The following is a 20,777-nucleotide window of genomic DNA, read 5'->3' as shown; positions in this document are numbered from 1 at the left end:
GTGAGGGAGGGATTGGTACAGGAGAAATTGATTTAGCAATAGTAGGGTTGGGTAGAAATAAGAGTCCGGGGTTAGATGGGTTAACGGCAGAATTCTACATCACTTTTAAGGAACTGTTGGTGCCGGTATTGCACAGGGTGTTCAAACGCATTGAGGAGGAGGATGACTTGCCGACCAGCATGGCAACCGGGGTTATAAGTATAATTTACAAAAAGGGTGATAGGGACAGGTTAGAAAATTACAGGCCGTTAAGTATGCTTAATAATGATTACAAAATATTGGCGAGGGTGTTAGGAAATAGAATAAAGAGGGTAATTGGAACGGTTGTGGGTGGGACTCAGGCGTATAGTGTACCGGGGAGGGTCATAAGTGACACGACAAGCAGCATCAGAGATACTATGAGACATATGAAGGAGGGGAAGGGTGGCATAGTAATGAGCCTTGATTTAAATAAAGCGTTTGATCGTGTCAATCATGAGTATTTATATAGAGTGTTGGGGAAAGCAGGGTTTGGGGTGAAGTTGGTGGGTTGGATAAAAAGATTATATAGTCGGGCGGTGAGTTGTGTTAAAATAAATGGGATTGTCACAAACGTGTTTAGGTTGGGGAGGTCGGTCAGGCAGGGATGTCCTCTCTCCTCAATGCTGTACGCCTTGTCCGCAGAACCTTTAGCAGCCATGCTAACTAAGAACCAAAACATCAGAGGGGTGGAGATACCGGGGGCACAGACTAGTCTCCTGTACCAGTATGCGGATGACACCACGGTCACGGTTAGGGATGGGGATAGTGTGAGAGAAGTGTTAGAGGTAGTGCAGCAGTATGGTAGAGCATCAGGGGCAAAGATCAATATAGAGAAATCAGAGGTCATGTATATAGGTGAGGGTGAGGTAGATAGGACAGGAATAGGGCTCAAAGAAAGGAAAGATTATTTTAAGGTGCTGGGTGTTAATTTGGGTATAAAAGAAGTGGAGGGGAGGGATGAGCAATATGAGGGAATCATCAACAGGATGAAGAAAACGTTAAAGTTTTGGAAGATGAGGCATTTAAAGTTAAGGGGGAAGGTAGTAGTGATAAATGGGCTCATAATGAGCAGAATAATCCATGTTCTGAATGTTATGGAAATGCCTGAAAGGGTTCACAAAGAAATAGATATGGCAATAAAAGAGTTTTTGTGGGAAGGGAAGGGAGTCAAAATTGCTAGGGAGGTGATGGAGAATGAGTATAGGGATGGAGGGATGAAGCTCATTAATCTGGAAAGGAAAAAGAAGGCGCTAAGGGTCAAAATGATATTAAAATATGTTGGTGATAAGGAAGATAAAAAAGATTATGCGTGGAAAGTATTTTTAAAAGAAGCAATTAATAAGTGTGGAGGCTGTGGTGACAGCGCCTTATTTATGGCTTTGAGAAAAGAAATGCTTAATGGCGTTTCTGGGTACCACAGGGAGGCTTTATTAGCATGGGGTGAGTTTCTAAAAGGGGTGAAGCATAAGTGTGTGAATGTTGAGCAAGTGTGGAATCAGCCCATCTTTCTAAACCATATGATCACGGTGAAGAAGTGTCCTGTATTCAATCTCCAAATGTGGAGGGCGGGTTTTAGAAACATAAGGGATTTGGTTTATGAGTATGTGCCGGGGTTCATGGGGGCACGGGTGATAGTGGATGAGGTGAGGGGTACGGGGGGAATTATGCAGTTGAGAGTGGCGGAAGAAATCATGGAGAGGGTGAAAAAAGGTATGCCTGTGGGTTGGGTGAGAATGGTTGAATGTGAGACTACAAGAAGTGGAGAGAGCGTGGCAGAAATGTATGTGGGGGAGGGGGATACTTGTGTTAAAATGGAGAAAGTAAACACTAGGGTGATTTACAAAATGCTGAGGGGTGGTAAAATAAGAAGACCTGCTTCTGAGCGGGTGTGGGAAAATGTTTTTGAAAGGTTTGATGGGCGGAAGGTGTGGGGGAATTTAAGGGTGAAATGGAATAGCATTGAATGTGAGCACTTTGATTTTCTGTTTCGTCACAACAGGGTGTACAACAATCTGATCATAAGCAGGTTTGATGTCACGGTGAAGAAAGAGTGTGATGTGTGTAAGGTAATGGTCGAAACGTGTATGCATGAGTTTTTTGAATGTGGAGAGCTGAAAGTGTATTTTGAACGGTTGAAGGGGCTAATTGATAAGTGTTGGGGGGATAGAATATTAAAAACGATGGTATGGAAGGAGTTGTGGCTGTTTGGGATGAGTGGGGGAGTGAAAGGACCCAATGTGAATTTCTGCAACTATGTGCTGAGCCATGCCCGGTATGCTGTAAAACTTAGGAGAGACTTAGCCCATTTTGGGAACAGAAAGGTGGACGTATGGGATCTGTTCAAAAGGATTTTAAGCAAGGACGTTCAGATAGCATACGTGTACCTGGAAAAGGATGCTTTTCTGGAGAACTTTGTGGATGGGTGCACTCTGGTGGAGGTTGGTGACAATGACAGACTGGTGTTTAAATATGATAGTGTTGGCTAACATGTATGGTGTGAAATGTAAATAGCCTGAAAGGCGTAAAATATGGTTTGTATATAAATGATTGCCTGTTTGCTGTGTTTTGTTTCTCGTTTTCTGTTTTTGTATTTTCAGTTCCTATGATTGAACAACCCAAGTAAGATCTATTTGTTTTTGGCAATCTATTTTTGGCTAATTGCATTCAGTTTATTTCTTTTATTTTGTCATGTTTTGCATGATGATTATTTTTGATTGTTTTAAATGTAGGGCCACATTGAAACCACTTGTACATTTTGTAAATATTAAATTGTGAATTTTCTAATAAAAAGACAAAAAGACGGCACGCTCACCGATATCTCCGTCAAGGTAGGACTCGCGGGTTTAAGGTGGTTTTATGGTCTTTTCAATGAACCTATGGAAGGGTCTCAGGTCAGTTTGGATAGGGCGAGGGCAAGATACGTTTTCCCATCATGGAGGGAAACTCTTCCGACATTCAAAGCACGAGACCTGGGGCCTCATTTATAAAGCTTTGCGTAGGATTCACGTGGGAAGGTGGCTTACGTAGGACAAAGCAAATAAATACGCACAGACATTTTCCGATTCATAAAACACAACGTACCGGCGACTTGCCGGTTTCCCTTTTTTATAAATCACAATCAACTCGAAATGCGGCGCAGCTTTTGCGGGCTTCACGTAACGCCCATCTTTGCCTATAAATAGTCAAAAAAGCGACCCGTTATTTTGGGGAGGTGGAGACAAATCACATTGTTTGGTGGATGCAGTTTGAACCAGAGTAGCAGCATGGAGGTCGGATCGTCACCAAAATAAATAAGTGGTCCGAAAAAAGTTAATGACAAACAAAATACACATAACCTTCCTCAGGCAGTGTGTCAGTGTGTTTGTGCCGGGGACAGGAGACCCCCCCCCCATGATGAGAAACTGTAAGAAAGTATCGGGGAATCCCTCCGGAGTGGAGTCATGACTACTGGATCTGAATTATTAATTTGTATTTGGTGGTTTGTGTTCCAGCTGTCGATCAGCTGTGCGCAGCGTCTCCACTGCAGCCTGTGCGTCTCAACCCCCCCTCCTCGCAGCAACTCTATATCCACCAGTTAACATGAAATAAAACACACGTGTTGTGTTAAATTAGCTGCACAATTTACCACATCGGTGTTCTTAGTTTCCGTACCTCCTGTGTTTTACGAGCGTCTTATCAAGTATTGAAGAACGGCATAAAACATGAATTAAACATTAAACATGATGGTATATAAAACCATGCTCGTATCTATCTAACCTATAGAAAAGCTACACGGCGTCAGTTTAAAGTAATTCTGTCCTTCTGCTTACTGCATCATTTAACGGAATACATTTGTTAACAAGAGAACATCGAGGGGTGATCAATAACATTTCCGTATTTATGTATTTCTCCAATGTGTGTGTGCACTGAGGAGTCTCAAACAGGCGTTTGTTTCATCATTTTAAGATTGGCTTTAATCAAGTTTTGCAAAGTAATTCTTCATATATGATAAATGAGAGGTAACATTCTATTGATGGTATTATTTCCACATATTTCTCTCCATTCTTCCTTCGCCCAACGGTGTCGCAGTTTCTCGTCTCTCCCGTTGTTGTGCGTACCGCGTACGGATGGGTCAGAGTGAGCGTGGAGGACCGCACATTTCCCCCTGAAGTTAGTTTTTTTTAAATCGCAAACAGTGCGTAGAAACTGGCGTACGCTATCTTTTGAGCGTACGCACCGTTTAATATGGTGTTTTACTCCAAGTTGTAATAGTTTTGAAGCAACTTGTAGGTGTTTTGCAGAGTGTAGAAGTGCTCATAACCAGCCGAGCAACCCGGGAAACTGGCTATGGACGTTTGCTCACTTTCTTCTAGCTCTTATTATTCTTTATAACATCTGTTTTTGTGTTTAATCCATAGAGCTGAGTATGAGCGTTTCCCCTCCTGGATGGAGCCAGGAGGATCTATTACTCTGTCAAAGTAAGCCTGGTTTTTAACCTTCTTTAATGCTATATTGAATTGGTGTTTGAGCTGGCAACTATTATGTTGCGTTTGTTTTTTAAAAGTCTACTGTCCTCTAGTGCTTTTTTATTTTTATTTTCTGTCAATAGTTCTCTAGTGTGCAGATTGTGGGCAATATAATTGACTAAGTGCTTGTGTTACAGGCTCCTCTCCCTCTGGGGGAACCTTGTCTGCTTTCAGTGTAGGGACTGCACCGGGTGACACTTTAAAAGGGTGAGTAAACTAACTCTCACTGTAATCATTTTGTAGAAGTTGTGCTTTGAGTAGTGCGTGCTTTTGTTCTCTTTGTGTCCCTCAGTTAGCAGGCATTGTGACCTAGTGGACCAGACCTGCCCATCTGAGGAGGGGAAACCCACCATGTCATAGTGTAAAGTATGTTCACCCTGTTACCCGTTGACACCTGCTGAACATTGACATGTTAACATGTATATTTGTGAAATAAAGCTACATTCTATTTGGTCATGAATGCCTCTGTTATTGTCCTCGTGAAGGGAAGCCCCAACATCGGCAAAGCAACTTCGAATTTAGATTGAGGGTCCACAGGTTCCTCCATCCCCTCAACAGGAGTTGGTGTTGTCAGCTATTTAAAGGGGACCCCAGCCACAGTTACCACATATGCATCAGAGAGGGTGTTTTCACTGTTGGCCTAATATATGATTGGTCAACTGAACTTGGCAACACTAAACACAACCACACCTTAACATAAGCAGAAACAGACTACCTGCTCACCTGGAGATGTCGCACTAAACCTTCTATACATTGTCGACAAGGAGTAAATGATATTAAATCAAATATTGGCAGTGCTAAACATTGCCAGACCAAAACAAATGTTCTTTACAATCTCCAGAAGATGTTGGTCAGGAGGGATAATGGTCTGTTTTTAAAACGCTTTCTAGCACGTGAAGACCAAGCTGCCCATCACACTAAAGCTTTGTAAACATTTCATCGAGCCACCACATTACCACAAATAATTCCCAGCTTGTGCAAAATGAAGATGAACATTAGGCAAAACAGACCATAAGCTTGTGTGGATATATCGTATAAAACATAATGTATTCATTTCAGGGAGACTTGTTGCTTTGTGTTTCTTTTCATTTACAACTGATGTCGCACTGACTTGCTCCTCTGCTGCCCTCCAGTGGCCACAAGGCACAACAGGTACTTTTACATTACAGCATGTAGCTCCAAAGCACACAAGTGTTTCCTTCTGAAAACGCACTTGCACTTTACGAAAGCTCTAAACATGGCACATGAACACAAATATAAACTATATACAATACAATCAGGAAGATAATACAATATGAATGCTCTAATAACAGTGAGCAGAGATGTGTTTTGATGTGTGGGCATAATGTACAGCAGGGGTAGGCAAGTAAGTTTGGCCGTGGGCCAATTTTTTGCTGAGCCACAAGATGGCGGGCCAGAACATAATCAAAGCCTAATTCAAGGAATTGATTTTGGTAAGAGGGCGCAGCGCCCCTGTTCCCCGGTTCAGAAAAAACTCTGATATCGCTGATAACCCTCCCCATCAACACTCTGATGCGCAGTCAGATCCGCTGATTGGTTCACTGATGATATAGGCGCTCAATCCAGAGCCTCTGGATAGACCCGCCCAAAGGGAGGCTCGTCGTCTCTAGCCCCATTTCAGTCCCATGTTAAAAGTCAGGGCTATTATCTGTATTTTAACAGACTTATCTTTTAAATTGAGGTGTATTTATTGTTCTCTTCAAAGTTTATTTTTTTCTGAAATTTTAGGGAGGATGGTCCTCCCTTTCTTCAATGGACGAGCCTCCACTGAGTGAGTTAGTAACTAGGTAGCAGTGTTATTTAACATACTTTTATTCTGATAAGTATTGTCAAGTTCTCTGGGTTTTTGGCATTTATTTGAGTGTTTGCCCACATTTGAGAGGCTTGAGGGGGCAACAGAGGACGCATGGACAACTGGAATCCTTTTTCCTTTTCTTTATTTCAACTTTTCAAGAACACATTAGGATTCTTTCAGGTTGAAAACCTTTAAAAAATACAAAATAAATAAATGACAGCATGTTTTGCTTTGCAATTTATTTAATATATTATAACCTAAATTAATCAGTAACCAAGTATTTTACTCAAACTCAATGTATTTAATACTTAAAGGGGACCTATCATGCAAAATGCACTTTTGTACGTCTTTTATACATGAATATGTGTCCCCGGTGTTCCAGGGAACTCACCAAGTGTCAGAAAACACAACCCTCTCTATTTTCCTCCATACCCAAATCTCTAAAAAAGGGGCTGCAACGGATCTGATAAAAACTGATCCAGATTTGAACACTGTCCTGACGTCAGGACGGTGGCGCTACGGCTATTGGGCCAACTCTCCACCTATCAGGGGAATGTGGGGTTGGGCCACGGCCGGCCATTGCCGCTTGAAAGCGCTGGAGACTCTGTAGTACATATGCCAGGCCTGTAAGTGGCGCTGTAGTCTGCCACAAAAGCAGTGAAGAAGACTTCCCGCGCATGGTTGCCATGGTTACCCTTCTGTTTATTCTCCGCTGTGGCTTTTGTTCTCCCTCCCCGAGGCAAGCACTGTAATTCTCTCCGGTTAGTCCACCAGCAGATGACAAACACCCACCTCTCCGCCTCTTCCAAGGAACGAGGGGACCGTGCGGCAGAGTTTCAGTTAGGTTTTCTTTCCCCGGTCAAGATGTCCGTTAAAGTTGAAATCTTCCGGACAAAAATTTGAAAAGTGCCGGTCTAAGGTCTTCTTTGTTATTTATTGAGCTTTAAAACAAATGAATAACGACTCTATAATAATATAAGAATAAAACACGGAGGACGGAGATCTCTTTTTCTCCCCCTCTTCTGACTTGATCAGAGCACGCTCCCCTCTCCTGCAGGGGGGCGTGGTCAGCTGCAGCTCACAGAATCAGCCCCCTGCAAAAACAGGGCTGGAGAACAGCAAATAGAGTGAAATGAGGCATGGCTAAAATGCATGATCTGTTTGGTATTTTGAAAACAGAAACGTATAAATATACCTTATATAGGTATGGCCCTACAATATATCATTTAAATATAGCATGATAGGTGTCCTTTAATTAAGTACTTTAATTGACGTCAGTGCACCCCGCTGCCTGATTGTGCCTGTGCTGTATGTCATTCATTCTCAACATAGATAAAAGTACAATAAGCATTCTTCAGGTGTAGGTAGATTCTCTATTCGGACATTATAGCCTATATGTGCGACTGTCGGTCCGATGTTGTAAAAAAAAAAAAAAAAAAAAAAAATCTCAAAATATTTTTTTATTTTTTATTCTCAAAATTACGGGCCAAATATTATTGCTGGCGGGCCAACAATGGCCCGCGGGCCGCCTGTTGCCGACCCATGATGTACAGGGTAATAGTCAAATGACTGCCACAAGGCCTTTCTATGACACTGAATAGGAACAGACCACAGCTCTGATTTAGGAGATCTTGCTGACCAACAATTGCTGAATAGGTTTAACAAAAAGCATCTTTCAAATGAGACTTTCTCAGATTAACCCTTTAACTGCCAGACCAAGAAAAAAGCTATGGGAAAATTATTTTTGCATTTTTTTATCAAATGTGCCACAACTAACCACAAACAATTATTATTTTTTTTGACTGACCACACAGTTTTGTTTTTATGAGCCTGTACCAACTGGTCGAGCTGGCCTAGTAAAAGTGCATTTTCAACAATCATATACAGTATTTGTATGCATCAAACTCAAATAAAACACAAACTGAAATACATTTGTTTCTTTTATGGAAAATGAGCAATATATACAACCAGATATCCTGGTACTAGACTCCTAGTACTAGACTCCTGGTACTAGACTCCTGGTACTAGACTCCTAGTACTAGACTCCTGGTACTAGACTCCTGGTGCTAGACTCCTGGTACTAGACTCCTGGTGCTAGACTCCTGGTACTAGACTCCTGGTACTAGACTCCTGGTGCTAGACTCCTAGTACTAGACTCCTGGTACTAGACTCCTGGTGCTAGACTCCTGGTACTAGACTCCTGGTGCTAGACTCCTAGTACTAGACTCCTGGTACTAGACTCCTGGTACTAGACTCCTGGTGCTAGACTCCTGGTACTAGACTCCTAGTACTAGACTCCTGGTACTAGACTCCTGGTACTAGACTCCTAGTACTAGGATGAGTTAAATGCAGAGGCCAAATTTCATTTTGAACTCAAATACCTGTACTTTCTACTTCTTACACTTTGAACACAAATACCTGTACTTTCTACTTCTTACATGTTGAACACAAATACCTGTACTTTCTACTTCTTACATTTTGAACACAAATACCTGTACTTTCTACTTCTTACATTTTGAACACAAATACCTGTACTTTCTACTTCTCACATTTTCCAAACAGGCTGGTTCCTTTAGTTTGAATGTGTGTTTGGTGGCGTGATCATTATTATTTAGAGTCATTGCGTGCCTATTGATTTGAACACGATCCGTGTATCCATCATTTCCTGGTCTTCTCTAAAGAAGAGGGACCAATGAAAACGTTGTCATGTTGCCGTTGTTCAGCATGGAAACATTCATTAGCTAACAATGACATTATTGTATATAAATTCTTGGATCCTTATAGCAAGAGCTTTATGAGCTCAATATTAAGTGAGTCAATCAGTGAGTGGGGGAAGAAGTATTCATATCCTTTACTTAAGTAGAAGTACGAATACTACATTGTAAGAAAATGTACCGCATTGAAAATTGTACTTGATTAAAAGTATTCAAGTATGATCAGGAAAACATACTTCAAGACGTTATTGTTAACGGCATAATGTCCAAGAGTAACGCTAGTACAGTCAGCGACAGGACTGAAAATGAAGATAACATCGAGGAGGCGAGTCATCAGACCTCCAGCAAGACATCCCGCATCCATGGCCTTACTTGAGGGAGAGGTTTGAAGTTGTGGGCACAAAAAATGATTCGTGGTGAATGCACTAGGCCTACAATCATTTGTTTAGGCCTATGTCAACTTGATGCTCTGCTCACGGATGAGCATACAAAACTGTTAAGATGACCTTGTATGTGTGTATATATTTTTTTCTTTGTGGGGGTCTGCCCCCAAAAAACTGTTTCAAGTTCTGAGAAAGTCAAATAAGACGGTGTGTAAAACTACACTGCCCTGCCAAAAAAAAGTAACCACTTTGATTTAACTGCCAGCAGGTAAGGGCTTTCCACTGGATAATAACTGCAGCGATGTGTTTGAGCTGAATACACGTTTAACCCTAACTGATGCAGTTAGTCACTTCTTTAATGTTTGTTCTTTCTGATGTAAAGTCAAGGTTGTAACTGTTTGCAGTAAAGTCGTGGGGCGCTGAACTGTTCTTTTGAATCTTGATAGATCGTAATTACTTGTCTTTCAAATTTGAAGGAGGGTGAGCAAGCATCTTGAGGAACATTCATCATTAACTCCTCCAAAAAATATAGTTTATTCAATAATTAATGAATATGTGAATCATAACAGTGATTGACAGCTGATAGGAATAAGATTGTTATTATCATATTCATTCAGACAATCGATGAGAGAGTTAATTTACTTATTGCAGCAGTCTTCATAGATTTGGTACCCCTGCTGGTCTAAGAGTGAAACAAACTCATTCAGTTAAAATTCATTAAATGATGTCTGCCACCTTTTATATTTATATGTAAGGCTTTACTGATGTGCCACAATAATGTCACCTGTTATTGAGGTCAAATATCAATATTGTTGATTTCCAAGTTAACATTGATATGACTGCGATTAAATCAGCATATACTTCTGCCAGGGGATGCCACCCCTCAAAATCTCCTGCCACCCCATGAATATTGTTCTAGATCCGCACCTGGATCATCTCAAAATACGCTTTGCAGAAGACCTCAGCAAAGAAGACAGGGAGGCACGAAGGGCTGTCTGGCCGAAAGTTGAACAAGCAAGCAAGGAAGGCAGGACTGAATTGATGATATTTAAAAAAGGTGTAGAAATGATTCCTTTGATTAACCCCTGGAGCGACCAGTGTGAATATGTAACATTCATGAAAATAAAGGTTAGACAAAAGGACTTCTGTTCACACACATATAAGTTTACATCTGTGTCTTTATTGTTATCATGATAACAAAACAGGTGAACACGTAACATCTCAGCTGCTAAGGACAAGTTGTGCGAGATGCACAAACTGAGGGAAAAGTATTTGAACAATGCCCATCATTCCACTTCCCCCTCCAGTTGTTGAGTACACAGTCTTCACCTCGTCCGCTGTCGTTTGGTTGTCCTGCATTCCAAAAGAAATACTTGGCTGCACACCCATCAGACCACATCCATCTTCCTTCTTTGGCGAGGTCATAGAGTCCGATCCATGTTGCTCCCTCAGCAGGGTCAGAGCTTTTGATCAGGAATTTGACAAAATCCTCTTCCTCTCTGCTGTGGATAGACACCAGGTTGCCTCCCTGGGACACACAGTAGAGCTCTGCATCAGCCCAGGTCGTCTCTGTGTTGAAGTACTTGTAGCAGCGGCCGTTGAAGGAGAACCAGTAGGAGGGACAGGTGTCTTGCTGGAGCTCATCTGAAGAAGAAGACACAGCACCCAGAGCCAGGCCCAACAGGAAGAGGAAACCCAGCATGATGACACCTTCTCTGTCTGTAAAAGTTGTACTGACCCGTTGGAGAGGATGGAGATTGTGAAGTTTCAAGTGACAGGCTGCTTCTTATATATGTGTGGGAATGTGACGTCATTGTCACGTGACGTGATCACATGACCGGTGCCCGATAAAATGTAAGTTATAAAAGTTTTTCCGGCAGTTTCAGAAAACCTTTCTCTTGGCTGGACGGCACGCTCACCGATATCTCCGTCAAGGTAGGACTCGCGGGTTTAAGGTGGTTTTATGGTCTTTTCAATGAACCTATGGAAGGGTCTCAGGTCAGTTTGGATAGGGCGAGGGCAAGATACGTTTTCCCATCATGGAGGGAAACTCTTCCGACATTCAAAGCACGAGACCTGGGGCCTCATTTATAAAGCTTTGCGTAGGATTCACGTGGGAAGGTGGCTTACGTAGGACAAAGCAAATAAATACGCACAGACATTTTCCGATTCATAAAACACAACGTACCGGCGACTTGCCGGTTTCCCTTTTTTATAAATCACAATCAACTCGAAATGCGGCGCAGCTTTTGCGGGCTTCACGTAACGCCCATCTTTGCCTATAAATAGTCAAAAAAGCGACCCGTATTAATATTCATCATGAAGAAGATCGCAGGAAATGACAACAGAACAGCTAAAAAAGACATTTCACACCGAGTCAGATTTTGGTTATTTTGGGGAGGTGGAGACAAATCACATTGTTTGGTGGATGCAGTTTGAACCAGAGTAGCAGCATGGAGGTCGGATCGTCACCAAAATAAATAAATAAGTGGTCCGAAAAAAGTTAATGACAAACAAAATACACATAACCTTCCTCAGGCAGTGTGTCAGTGTGTTTGTGCCGGGGACAGGAGACCCCCCCCCCCCATGATGAGAAACTGTAAGAAAGTATCGGGGAATCCCTCCGGAGTGGAGTCATGACGACTGGATCTGAATTATTAATTTGTATTTGGTGGTTTGTGTTCCAGCTGTCGATCAGCTGTGCGCAGCGTCTCCACTGCAGCCTGTGCGTCTCAACCCCCCCTCCTCGCAGCAACTCTATATCCACAAGTTAACATGAAATAAAACACACGTGTTGTGTTAAATTAGCTGCACAATTTACCACATCGGTGTTCTTAGTTTCCGTACCTCCTGTGTTTTACGAGCGTCTTATCAAGTATTGAAGAACGGCATAAAACATGAATTAAACATGATGGTATATAAAACCATGCTCGTATCTATCTAACCTATAGAAAAGCTACACGGCGTCAGTTTAAAGTAATTCTGTCCTTCTGCTTACCGCATCATTTAACGGAATACATTTGTTAACAAGAGAACATCGAGGGGTGATCAATAACATTTCCGTATTTATGTATTTCTCCAATGTGTGTGTGCACTGAGGAGTCTCAAACAGGCGGTTGTTTCATCATTTTAAGATTGGCTTTAATCAAGTTTTGCAAAGTAATTCTTCATATATGATAAATGAGAGGTAACATTCTATTGATGGTATTATTTCCACATATTTCTCTCCATTCTTCCTTCGCCCAACGGTGTCGCAGTTTCTCGTCTCTCCCGTGGTTGTGCGTACCGCGTACGGATGGGTCATCTGAATCAATAAAACTGATTTGATTAAGAAAGGTTTGTACTACAGAGCTGTATTATGATGCATCATATATGTATGTATGTATGTATGTATGTATATATATATATATATATGTGTATATATGTATGTATGTATGTATATATATATATATATATGTGTATATATGTATGTATGTATGTATGTATATATATATGTATGTATATATATATATATATATATATATATATGTGTATTCTATATATCTATCTATGTCTCTCTCTCTCTCTGTTGTCTTCTATATGTGTCTCTATCTCTCTCTATTGTCTGTCTGTCTCTCTCTTGTCTCTCTCTCTCTCATGTCTGTCTGTCTCTCTCTCTGTGTGTCTCTCTCTCTCTCTGTCTGTCTGTCTCTCTCTCTGTGTGTCTATCTCTCTGTCTGTCTGTCTGTTCTGTGTCTCCTCTCCTTACTCTGTCTGTCTGTCTGTCTCTGTGTCTCTCTCTCTCTCTGTGTCTGTGTGTGCGTGTCTCTTGTCTCTCTCTCTCTCTCTGTCTGTCTGTGCGTGTCTCTGTGTCTCTCTCTCTCTCTGTCTGTCTCTCTCTCTCTGTTCTCTCTATCTGTCTGTCTGTCTGTCTGTCTCTCTCTGTCTGTCTGTCGTCTGTCTCTCTCTCTCTCTCTCTGTGTCTGTCTGTTCTCTCTCTCTGTCTGTCTGTCCTCTCTTCTCTCTCTCTCCTCTCTGTGTCTGTCTGTCTCCTCTCTCTGTCTGTATGTATGTATATATATATATATATATGTGTATATGTATGTATATATATGTGTATGTATATATGTGTGTGCAGTGGCGGCCGGTGGTCTTTTTTTTGGTGGGGCTCTTGACATACCGTAAGTGACCTACCCGGGGGGTGCGGGGGGTTTCCCCCCGGAATTTTTTTTCGAGAAATGACCCCTTAAATGATGACTTCTGGTGATGTTGGAGGGGGGGGGAAAGGAGAAATCGAGGCTTAAAAATATGAGAAGACTGATCAATACCTCCATAATCTTCAGTGTGGAAAATATTATTTATCAACCTGAACATCTACTACTTTACCAGGAATTTGTGTTCTCAGAACTGGTCTGTTTTTTTCTTTCTTAAAACTGTTCATGTTTTATGAACCAACACCTTCACCAAGTAGCTTTACAGTGAACTGCATGTGAGATATAAAATTAATAGCATCTTTTCAGTAGCATTAATTATAAATATTTAAGTGGTTCAATACAAGTCACTACAGCATTTCAAACTGAACTGTGAATAAATGCAATTTAAAAAAAATAACCACAGCACAAAATGTCATAAATTGTGTTTTTTCTTTGTTTCTCTGAGGATTATTTACAAACAGGCTTATTTACATATAGCAATAACTCAGAAATGAAAAAGCTACATCGTCTAACACGAACAACCACTTAGCATAATGATAATATATGTGTTATGTACAATGTAACTGGCAAGGCTAGAGCAAGAAAGAACATAAAGTTTGCAAAAGGTTTAAATAACTTCAAGTATCTGTCTTCAGATTACGTGGAGGTTTTAGTCCGATGGGAAGCAGATTTTAAGCGACACCGAAGATAAACCAAAAATGTGGTGGAGCTGCAAACCGTGTAGTGTTGCTGGGACAGAACAGGAGCTATAACCGTTGGAAAATACATCACAGACAATGCAACAAACGTGGAGACAGAACAATCACTTCTGTGATAAATGCCCACTTATTAATAAACTTCTAACAACCATGGGAAACCTCCTCTCTACATATAAAGTGATATCCAAGCATGGGAAACAAAAGACAGCATTTACCTGTTGCATCCAGCTAGCCAAGCCTTTTTTGTGTACCAGCTACTTGCGAAGCCTCGTGTATACGTTTTGTCTTTTTCACGAGATTGCTGCGATATATTCAAATCGGGTTGGTCCGGTCCAAGGTCTTTAAGCAACAATTTATCTGCCAAACTTCTCCTTTCGAAAGGATCGGAGATTAGCTCTTGAACAGAATTAGGCGGGGACCGAGGTCCGGAGACTCCACCTGCACACGAAGCCATCCTCATCAACTACTGCGTCAACCGGATACGAGTCACTGTCCAAACTACTCACAGACTGCACTGGGCGCTGACATTGGCGCCCGGTGACCGTCATCTTTGACGACGCTGATTGGCTGAAATTATATTTTCGCGGCATAGTTTACACGTTACAGATAGCAACAGTCAGCTGCTAGTGGCTGCTGCTGCACTGGTTGAAGGCTCCTCTCTTAGCGCCCAGACGAGAGAAGGTGCATGGGCAAGGCCAGGCAGGAAACATGTGACTTATCAGTAACTTTAGACATCGTAACACAATTTTAAACGAGATTTTATTGTAGATTATACATTTTACTGATACCAATTATATAATATTTACCTTGTTCATTAAAAATAAAAATAAAAATATATATATTTTTTTAAACATATTTTTTTTTTTTTATTTTAATTTTTTTTTTTTTTTCAATATGGGAAGAGGTGGGGCGGCGCCCCTAGCGCCCCTATGGACCGGCCGCCACTGTGTGTGTGTGTATCTCATCATCTCTACTGTGCTTATTTATGCACCATGTTGTGTTTTATTGACCCGTGTTGCAGTCAAATATCAGAAGTTGCGTAATGAATTCTAAATAAAGTTTCCACACAAAGTTCAGTTCAGAGTTTTATTTAAAAATATAAATTATAAATATATAAATGTATATTCTGTGAAAAAGCTTCCTCACAAACTGAGCAGCGAAAGGGTTTCTCTCCTGTGTGGATTCTCATGTGTGGATCTAGATCTCTTCTATGTCTAAAAGCTTTCTTACAGACTGAGCAGCTGAGTGGTTTCTTTTCAGCACTACGTCGTGGATCACTGACAGATTCTTGTCTATTTTTCAGTGACTTTGAGCCTGAGGCAGGTTCTCTGGTCTCCTTCCAATCAGCACTGTGTTCAACGTCAGGTTCAGAAGAGTCTCCAGTGTCGTCCTCAGTCTTTGGTTGGAAACTGCTCTCTGGATCTGAGTTCGAGGAGGAGGAGGGGCAGCCAGGTTATGTGCGTGGAGGACCGCACATTTCCCCCTGAAGTTAGTTTTTTTTTAAATCGCAAACAGTGCGTAGAAACTGGCGTACGCCATCTTTTGAGCTTACGCACAGTTTAATATGGTGTTTTACTCCAAGTTGTAATAGTTTTGAAGCAACTTGTAGGTGTTTTGCAGAGTGTAGAAGTGCTCATAACCAGCCGAGCAACCCGGGAAACTGGCTATGGACGTTTGCTCACTTTCTTCTAGCTCTTATTATTCTTTATAACATCTGTTCTTGTGTTTAATCCATAGAGCTGAGTATGAGCGTTCCCCCTCCTGGATGGAGCCAGGAGGATCTATTACTCTGTCAAAGTAAGCCTGGTTTTTAAACCTTCTTTAATGCTATATTGAATTGGTGTTTGAGCTGGCAACTATTATGTTGCGTTTGTTTTTTAAAAGTCTACTGTCCTAGTGCTTTTTTATTTTTATTTTCTGTCAATAGTTCTCTAGTGTGCAGATTGTGGGCAATATAATTGACTAAGTGCTTGTGTTACAGGCTCCTCTCCCTCTGGGGGAACCTTGTCTGCTTTCAGTGTAGGGACTGCACCGGGTGACACTTTAAAAGGGTGAGTAAACTAACTCTCACTGTAATCATTTTGTAGAAGTTGTGCTTTGAGTAGTGCGTGCTTTTGTTCTCTTTGTGTCCTTCACAGTTAGCAGGCATTGTGACCTAGTGGACCAGACCTGCCCATCTGAGGAGGGGAAACCCACCATGTCATAGTGTAAAGTATGTTCACCCTGTTACCCGTTGACACCTGCTGAACATTGACATGTTAACATGTATATTTGTGAAATAAAGCTGCATTCTATTTGGTCATGAATGCCTCTGTTATTGTCCTCGTGAAGGGAAGCCCCAACATCGGCAAAGCAACTTAGAATTTAGATTGAGGGTCCACAGGTTCCTCCATCCCCTCAACTGTAGTTGGTGTTGTCAGCTATTTAAAGGGGACCCCAGCCACAGTTACCACATATGCATCAGAGAGGGTGTTTTCACTGTTGGCCTAATATATGATTGGTCAACTGAACTTGGCAAAATGTGTCAAAAAGGATATTGTTACCTTACAAAAGTTGGCCAAAAAGAGTGATTTCTTCAGCAGTGATTTTTTAGCATGGCAACTTCCTCAGTGGAAGCTAGCTGAAGGGCATTCTGTTCGAACCACAGTGACATCTAGAGGTTGCTTTGTGCATAACATGTCAACCAAAGGGTAGAGCTGTCTGAATCAGATGGAGTTACCCTTACACTTTTTTTTTTTTTCAACAAAATAACAAGACACAAAATGTGCTCTACCAAATGGTGGCGCTGGCAGTTAAAGGGATAAAGAGAAATGATGTGCCTCATGTTAAAGAATTCTGCAATCCAGACTGACTCTTTTGACTTTCTTAATGTTACACCAGCAAAGCCTTGTACCCTGATGCTAAATGACTACTAAGCTACATTTGAAACATTCAGCACTTTTCTCTAACTTAGAGGCTGCGCTGTCTGCTGTTCAGCAACAGTTAAGGAGACTGGCTTCAAAGGGGAGATGTACTGTCAAAGTGTATGAATAATGCATTGTTTCCTTGTTAACAAAGTGAACCATTATGTTGCATATATCACAAACAGGACTTTCATACACAGTAAGTGTACATCTGTGTCTTGTGGCCAAAGGCACGTTAACAGAGTAACAGGTGAACAGTGACCTGGTTCAATAAGATGTCATATCTCAGTTGCTAAACACAAGCTATGCCAGATGCACAAACTGAGTGATAAGAATAATAATGGAAATCATTCCATGTGTGATCAAAACCGTGGTTGGTGTGGACAGTCTTCATTTCCATCATTGTTGGGCTCTCCTGAACTCTAAGAGACAAAGAGAATGAACCCTAAATTGCTCCTGATTGCATGGCGATCAGTGTGAGTGTGAATCTTGTTCTCCCTTAGCAGGTGCATGCACTATATTAAGGCAGTAAGTAACCCATCTACACTGTTGGCGACAGCAAATACAAGTACATTGTTTTTGTTGTTTTGTTGTTTGTTGTTGCTTGGACTGTGAGCCGTAGGGTCGCCGGTTCAAGTCCCCGAACAGACGTAAAATATGGAGTGTTGACTGCTACTTGGAGAGGTCCCAGTTCACCTCCTGCCCTGCCGTGGTGCCCTTGAGCAAGGCACCGGACAACCCCCTGACAATACCTGAACTTTCTACTTCTTACATGTTGAACACAAATACCTGTACTTTCTACTTCTTACACTTTGAACACAAATACCTGTACTTTCTACTTCTTACATGTTGAACACAAATACCTGTACTTTCTACATCGCCGCCACCATGGCCAAAATGAAGGTTCTTGCTGCTTCAAAGAAATCCAGTGTTCCGAGCTCTACTACAGGATCTGATGGCAGTCATATTTTGGAAACGGACTTAAGGAAAAGAAAACACTTCATATCAACACAGATCCTTTTGTACCCCAGCCACAAGTTATATATACATCTGCACCAATCATTCCAGAGCACAGTATAACTAATCTAAAAACATCAACAATAACAACCAAAGACAGAGCTGACACTGAAATCATCACATCTACCATACAACTCGAGTCACAACCTCATCCGACAGAAAGCACATTTGCAACCATGAAAGCTGGAAATATTAAATACGACATAGAAACAAAGGAAACAAGATCGACAGAAAAGAACCAGCCATGGCCTTTTTGCATACAAGTGGCCTTACTGGGGCCGGTGAAGAGGACTGCAAACTCTGAGTCAGCGATGGGTGCTTGCAGGACATCTGTAGTGAAAGTGGATATGCTGTGGAAACATCAATTTAAGATGCACTATCCTGAAGGTGGCAGAGACATCCAGAGACTTTCCATGGAAAATCAGCGGTTCCGGGATCCAGTCTTAAAATCTGCCAAACTATTGGAAGGGCCAATCACATTAGATTGGAAAAGGACAAGGAAAAAAAGGACTTCTACTTGTGATTCAGATCAAGACAAAGATTGGCTTTCTGAACAGACCCCTCAGCCAAGTCCGCCCTTTTCATGAGGCAGAGAAACTTTTGCCATCTCTAAATAATTTTCAATTTTTTACCTTGCTCCTTGCCCCCTGCATACAGTGACTATTTTTGCCCCCTGCACACACAATACTACACACGGCAGACTTGATTGCTTGTGTACTGATATATGAATACTGGATTTAAAAAATGATGATCTGCATATCATTAGAATATACAGTGTTTTATTGTAATTTGTTTTGAATAATTATTATAAATTGTTATATAATAATTAGGGGCCGGAATGTAGGAGCCATAATGCTTGTTTTGCCATTACTTATTACTTCTATTATTATCTTCATTTCTGTTTGCATCACGTTTAATTATTATTGTTTATCACTTCCGGCAATGGTCACGTGGGTGTGGTTTATTGGTATTTAGTCACCTGTTGGATACTAGTTTGGAGTATATGATGTAGGAAGAGGGTGAATGGCGCTCTGATACTTTCTGTTGACCGTCAGGTCTGGAGTTGTATATTGTTTGTTTTCGTTTTATTAAACACCATGGACTACAAATGACTACGGACTCTTACACGAACGCGTCACAGCAAAGAGCACTTTTTAGCCTCTCAGCAGCTAACTCATAGGGAGTTATTGCCGCTACACCTAGTACTAGGATGAGTTAAATGCAGAGGCCAAATTTCATTTTGAACACAAATACCTGTACTTTCTACTTCTTACACTTTGAACCCAAATACCTGTACTTTCTACTTCTTCACTTTGAACCCAAATACATGTACTTTCTACTTCTACATTTTGAACACAAATACCTGTACTTTCTACTCTTACATGTTGAACACATTACTTCTTACAAACTTTGAACCCAAATACCTTGTACTTTTCTACTTCTTACATTTTGAACACAAATACCTGTACTTTCTACTTCTTACATGTTGAACACAAATACCTGTACTTTCTACTTCTTACACTTTGAACCCAAATACCTGTACTTTCTACTTCTTACATTTTGAACCCAAATACCTGTACTTTCTACTTCTTACATGTTGAACACAAATACCTGTACTTTCTACTTCTACATTTTGAACAAATACCTGTACTTTCTACTTTATTTAACCATTGTTGAACACAATTATAACTTACTTTCTACTTCTTACATTTTGAACCCAAATACCTGTACTTTCTACTTCTTACATTTTGAACCCAAATACCTGTACTTTCTACTTCTTACATTTTGAACCCCAAATACCTGTACTTTCTACTTCTTACACTTTGAACCCCAAATACCTGTACTTTCTAACTTCTTACATTTTGAACCCAAATACCTGTACTTTCTACTTCTTACATGTTGAACCCAAATACCTGTACTTTCTACTTCTTACATGTTGAACCCAAATACCTGTACTTTCTACTTCTCACATTTCCCAAACAGGCTGGTTCCTTTAGTTTGAATGTGTGTCTGGTGGCGTGATCATTATTATTTAGAGTCATTGCGTGCCTATTGATTTGAACACGATCCGTGTTACCATCATTTCCTGGTCTTCTCTAAAGAAGAGGGACCAATGAAAACGTTGTCATGTTGCCGTTGTTCAGCATGGAAACATTCATTAGCTAACAATGACATTATTGTATATAAATTCTTGGATCCTTACAGCAAGAGCTTTATGAGCTCAATATTAAGTGAGTCAATCAGTGAGTGGGGGAAGAAGTATTCATATCCTTTACTTAAGTAGAAGTACGAATACTACATTGCAGTGGCGGCCGGTGGTCTTTTTTTTTGGTGGGGCTCTGGACGTACCATAAGTGACCTACCCGGGGGGTCCGGGGGGTTTCCCCCCCGTAATTTTCTTTCGAGAAATGACCCCTTAAATGATGACTTCTGGTGATGTTAGAGGGGGGGGGGAAAGGAGAAATCGAGGCTTAAAAATATGAGAAAACTGATCAATACCTCCATAATCTTCAGTGTGGAAAATATT

At 41.1% G+C, this 20,777-nt stretch overlaps 1 protein-coding gene and 2 long non-coding RNA genes across 4 annotated transcripts in view; 2 read left to right on the top strand and 1 right to left on the bottom strand.

The window, feature by feature from the left end:
• Window positions 1–2,819: 2,819 nt before the first annotated feature.
• LOC117482909 lies at window positions 2,820–4,982 on the top strand. The gene is made up of 4 exons (XR_004555939.1): window positions 2,820–2,849; window positions 4,419–4,478; window positions 4,664–4,733; window positions 4,819–4,982. It is a non-coding gene; the product is annotated as an uncharacterized LOC117482909 (long non-coding RNA).
• Window positions 4,983–10,599: 5,617 nt separating this feature from the next.
• Window positions 10,600–20,777, bottom strand: part of LOC117482907 (ladderlectin-like) — a 32,527-nt gene continuing 22,349 nt past the window's right edge. Inside the window, exon 3 of the mRNA XM_034131147.1 lies at window positions 10,600–11,083. Within this exon, the coding sequence (XP_033987038.1) occupies window positions 10,668–11,083 (416 nt within the window). The 3' untranslated portion in view covers window positions 10,600–10,667. The remainder of the gene's footprint in view (window positions 11,084–20,777) is intronic.
• LOC117482911 lies at window positions 11,356–16,632 on the top strand. Of its 2 annotated transcripts, none has more exons than XR_004555942.1 (4): window positions 11,356–11,374; window positions 16,068–16,127; window positions 16,312–16,381; window positions 16,469–16,632. It is a non-coding gene; the product is annotated as an uncharacterized LOC117482911 (long non-coding RNA). The 2 variants fall into 2 exon arrangements; XR_004555941.1 differs by lacking the exon at window positions 11,356–11,374 and adding an exon at window positions 15,794–15,818.

Source organism: Trematomus bernacchii, unplaced genomic scaffold (genome assembly GCF_902827165.1).
Source record: "Trematomus bernacchii unplaced genomic scaffold, fTreBer1.1, whole genome shotgun sequence".
NCBI classification, from domain to species: Eukaryota; Metazoa; Chordata; class Actinopteri; order Perciformes; family Nototheniidae; genus Trematomus; species Trematomus bernacchii.
This window is presented reverse-complemented; position numbering and strand designations above follow the sequence as displayed.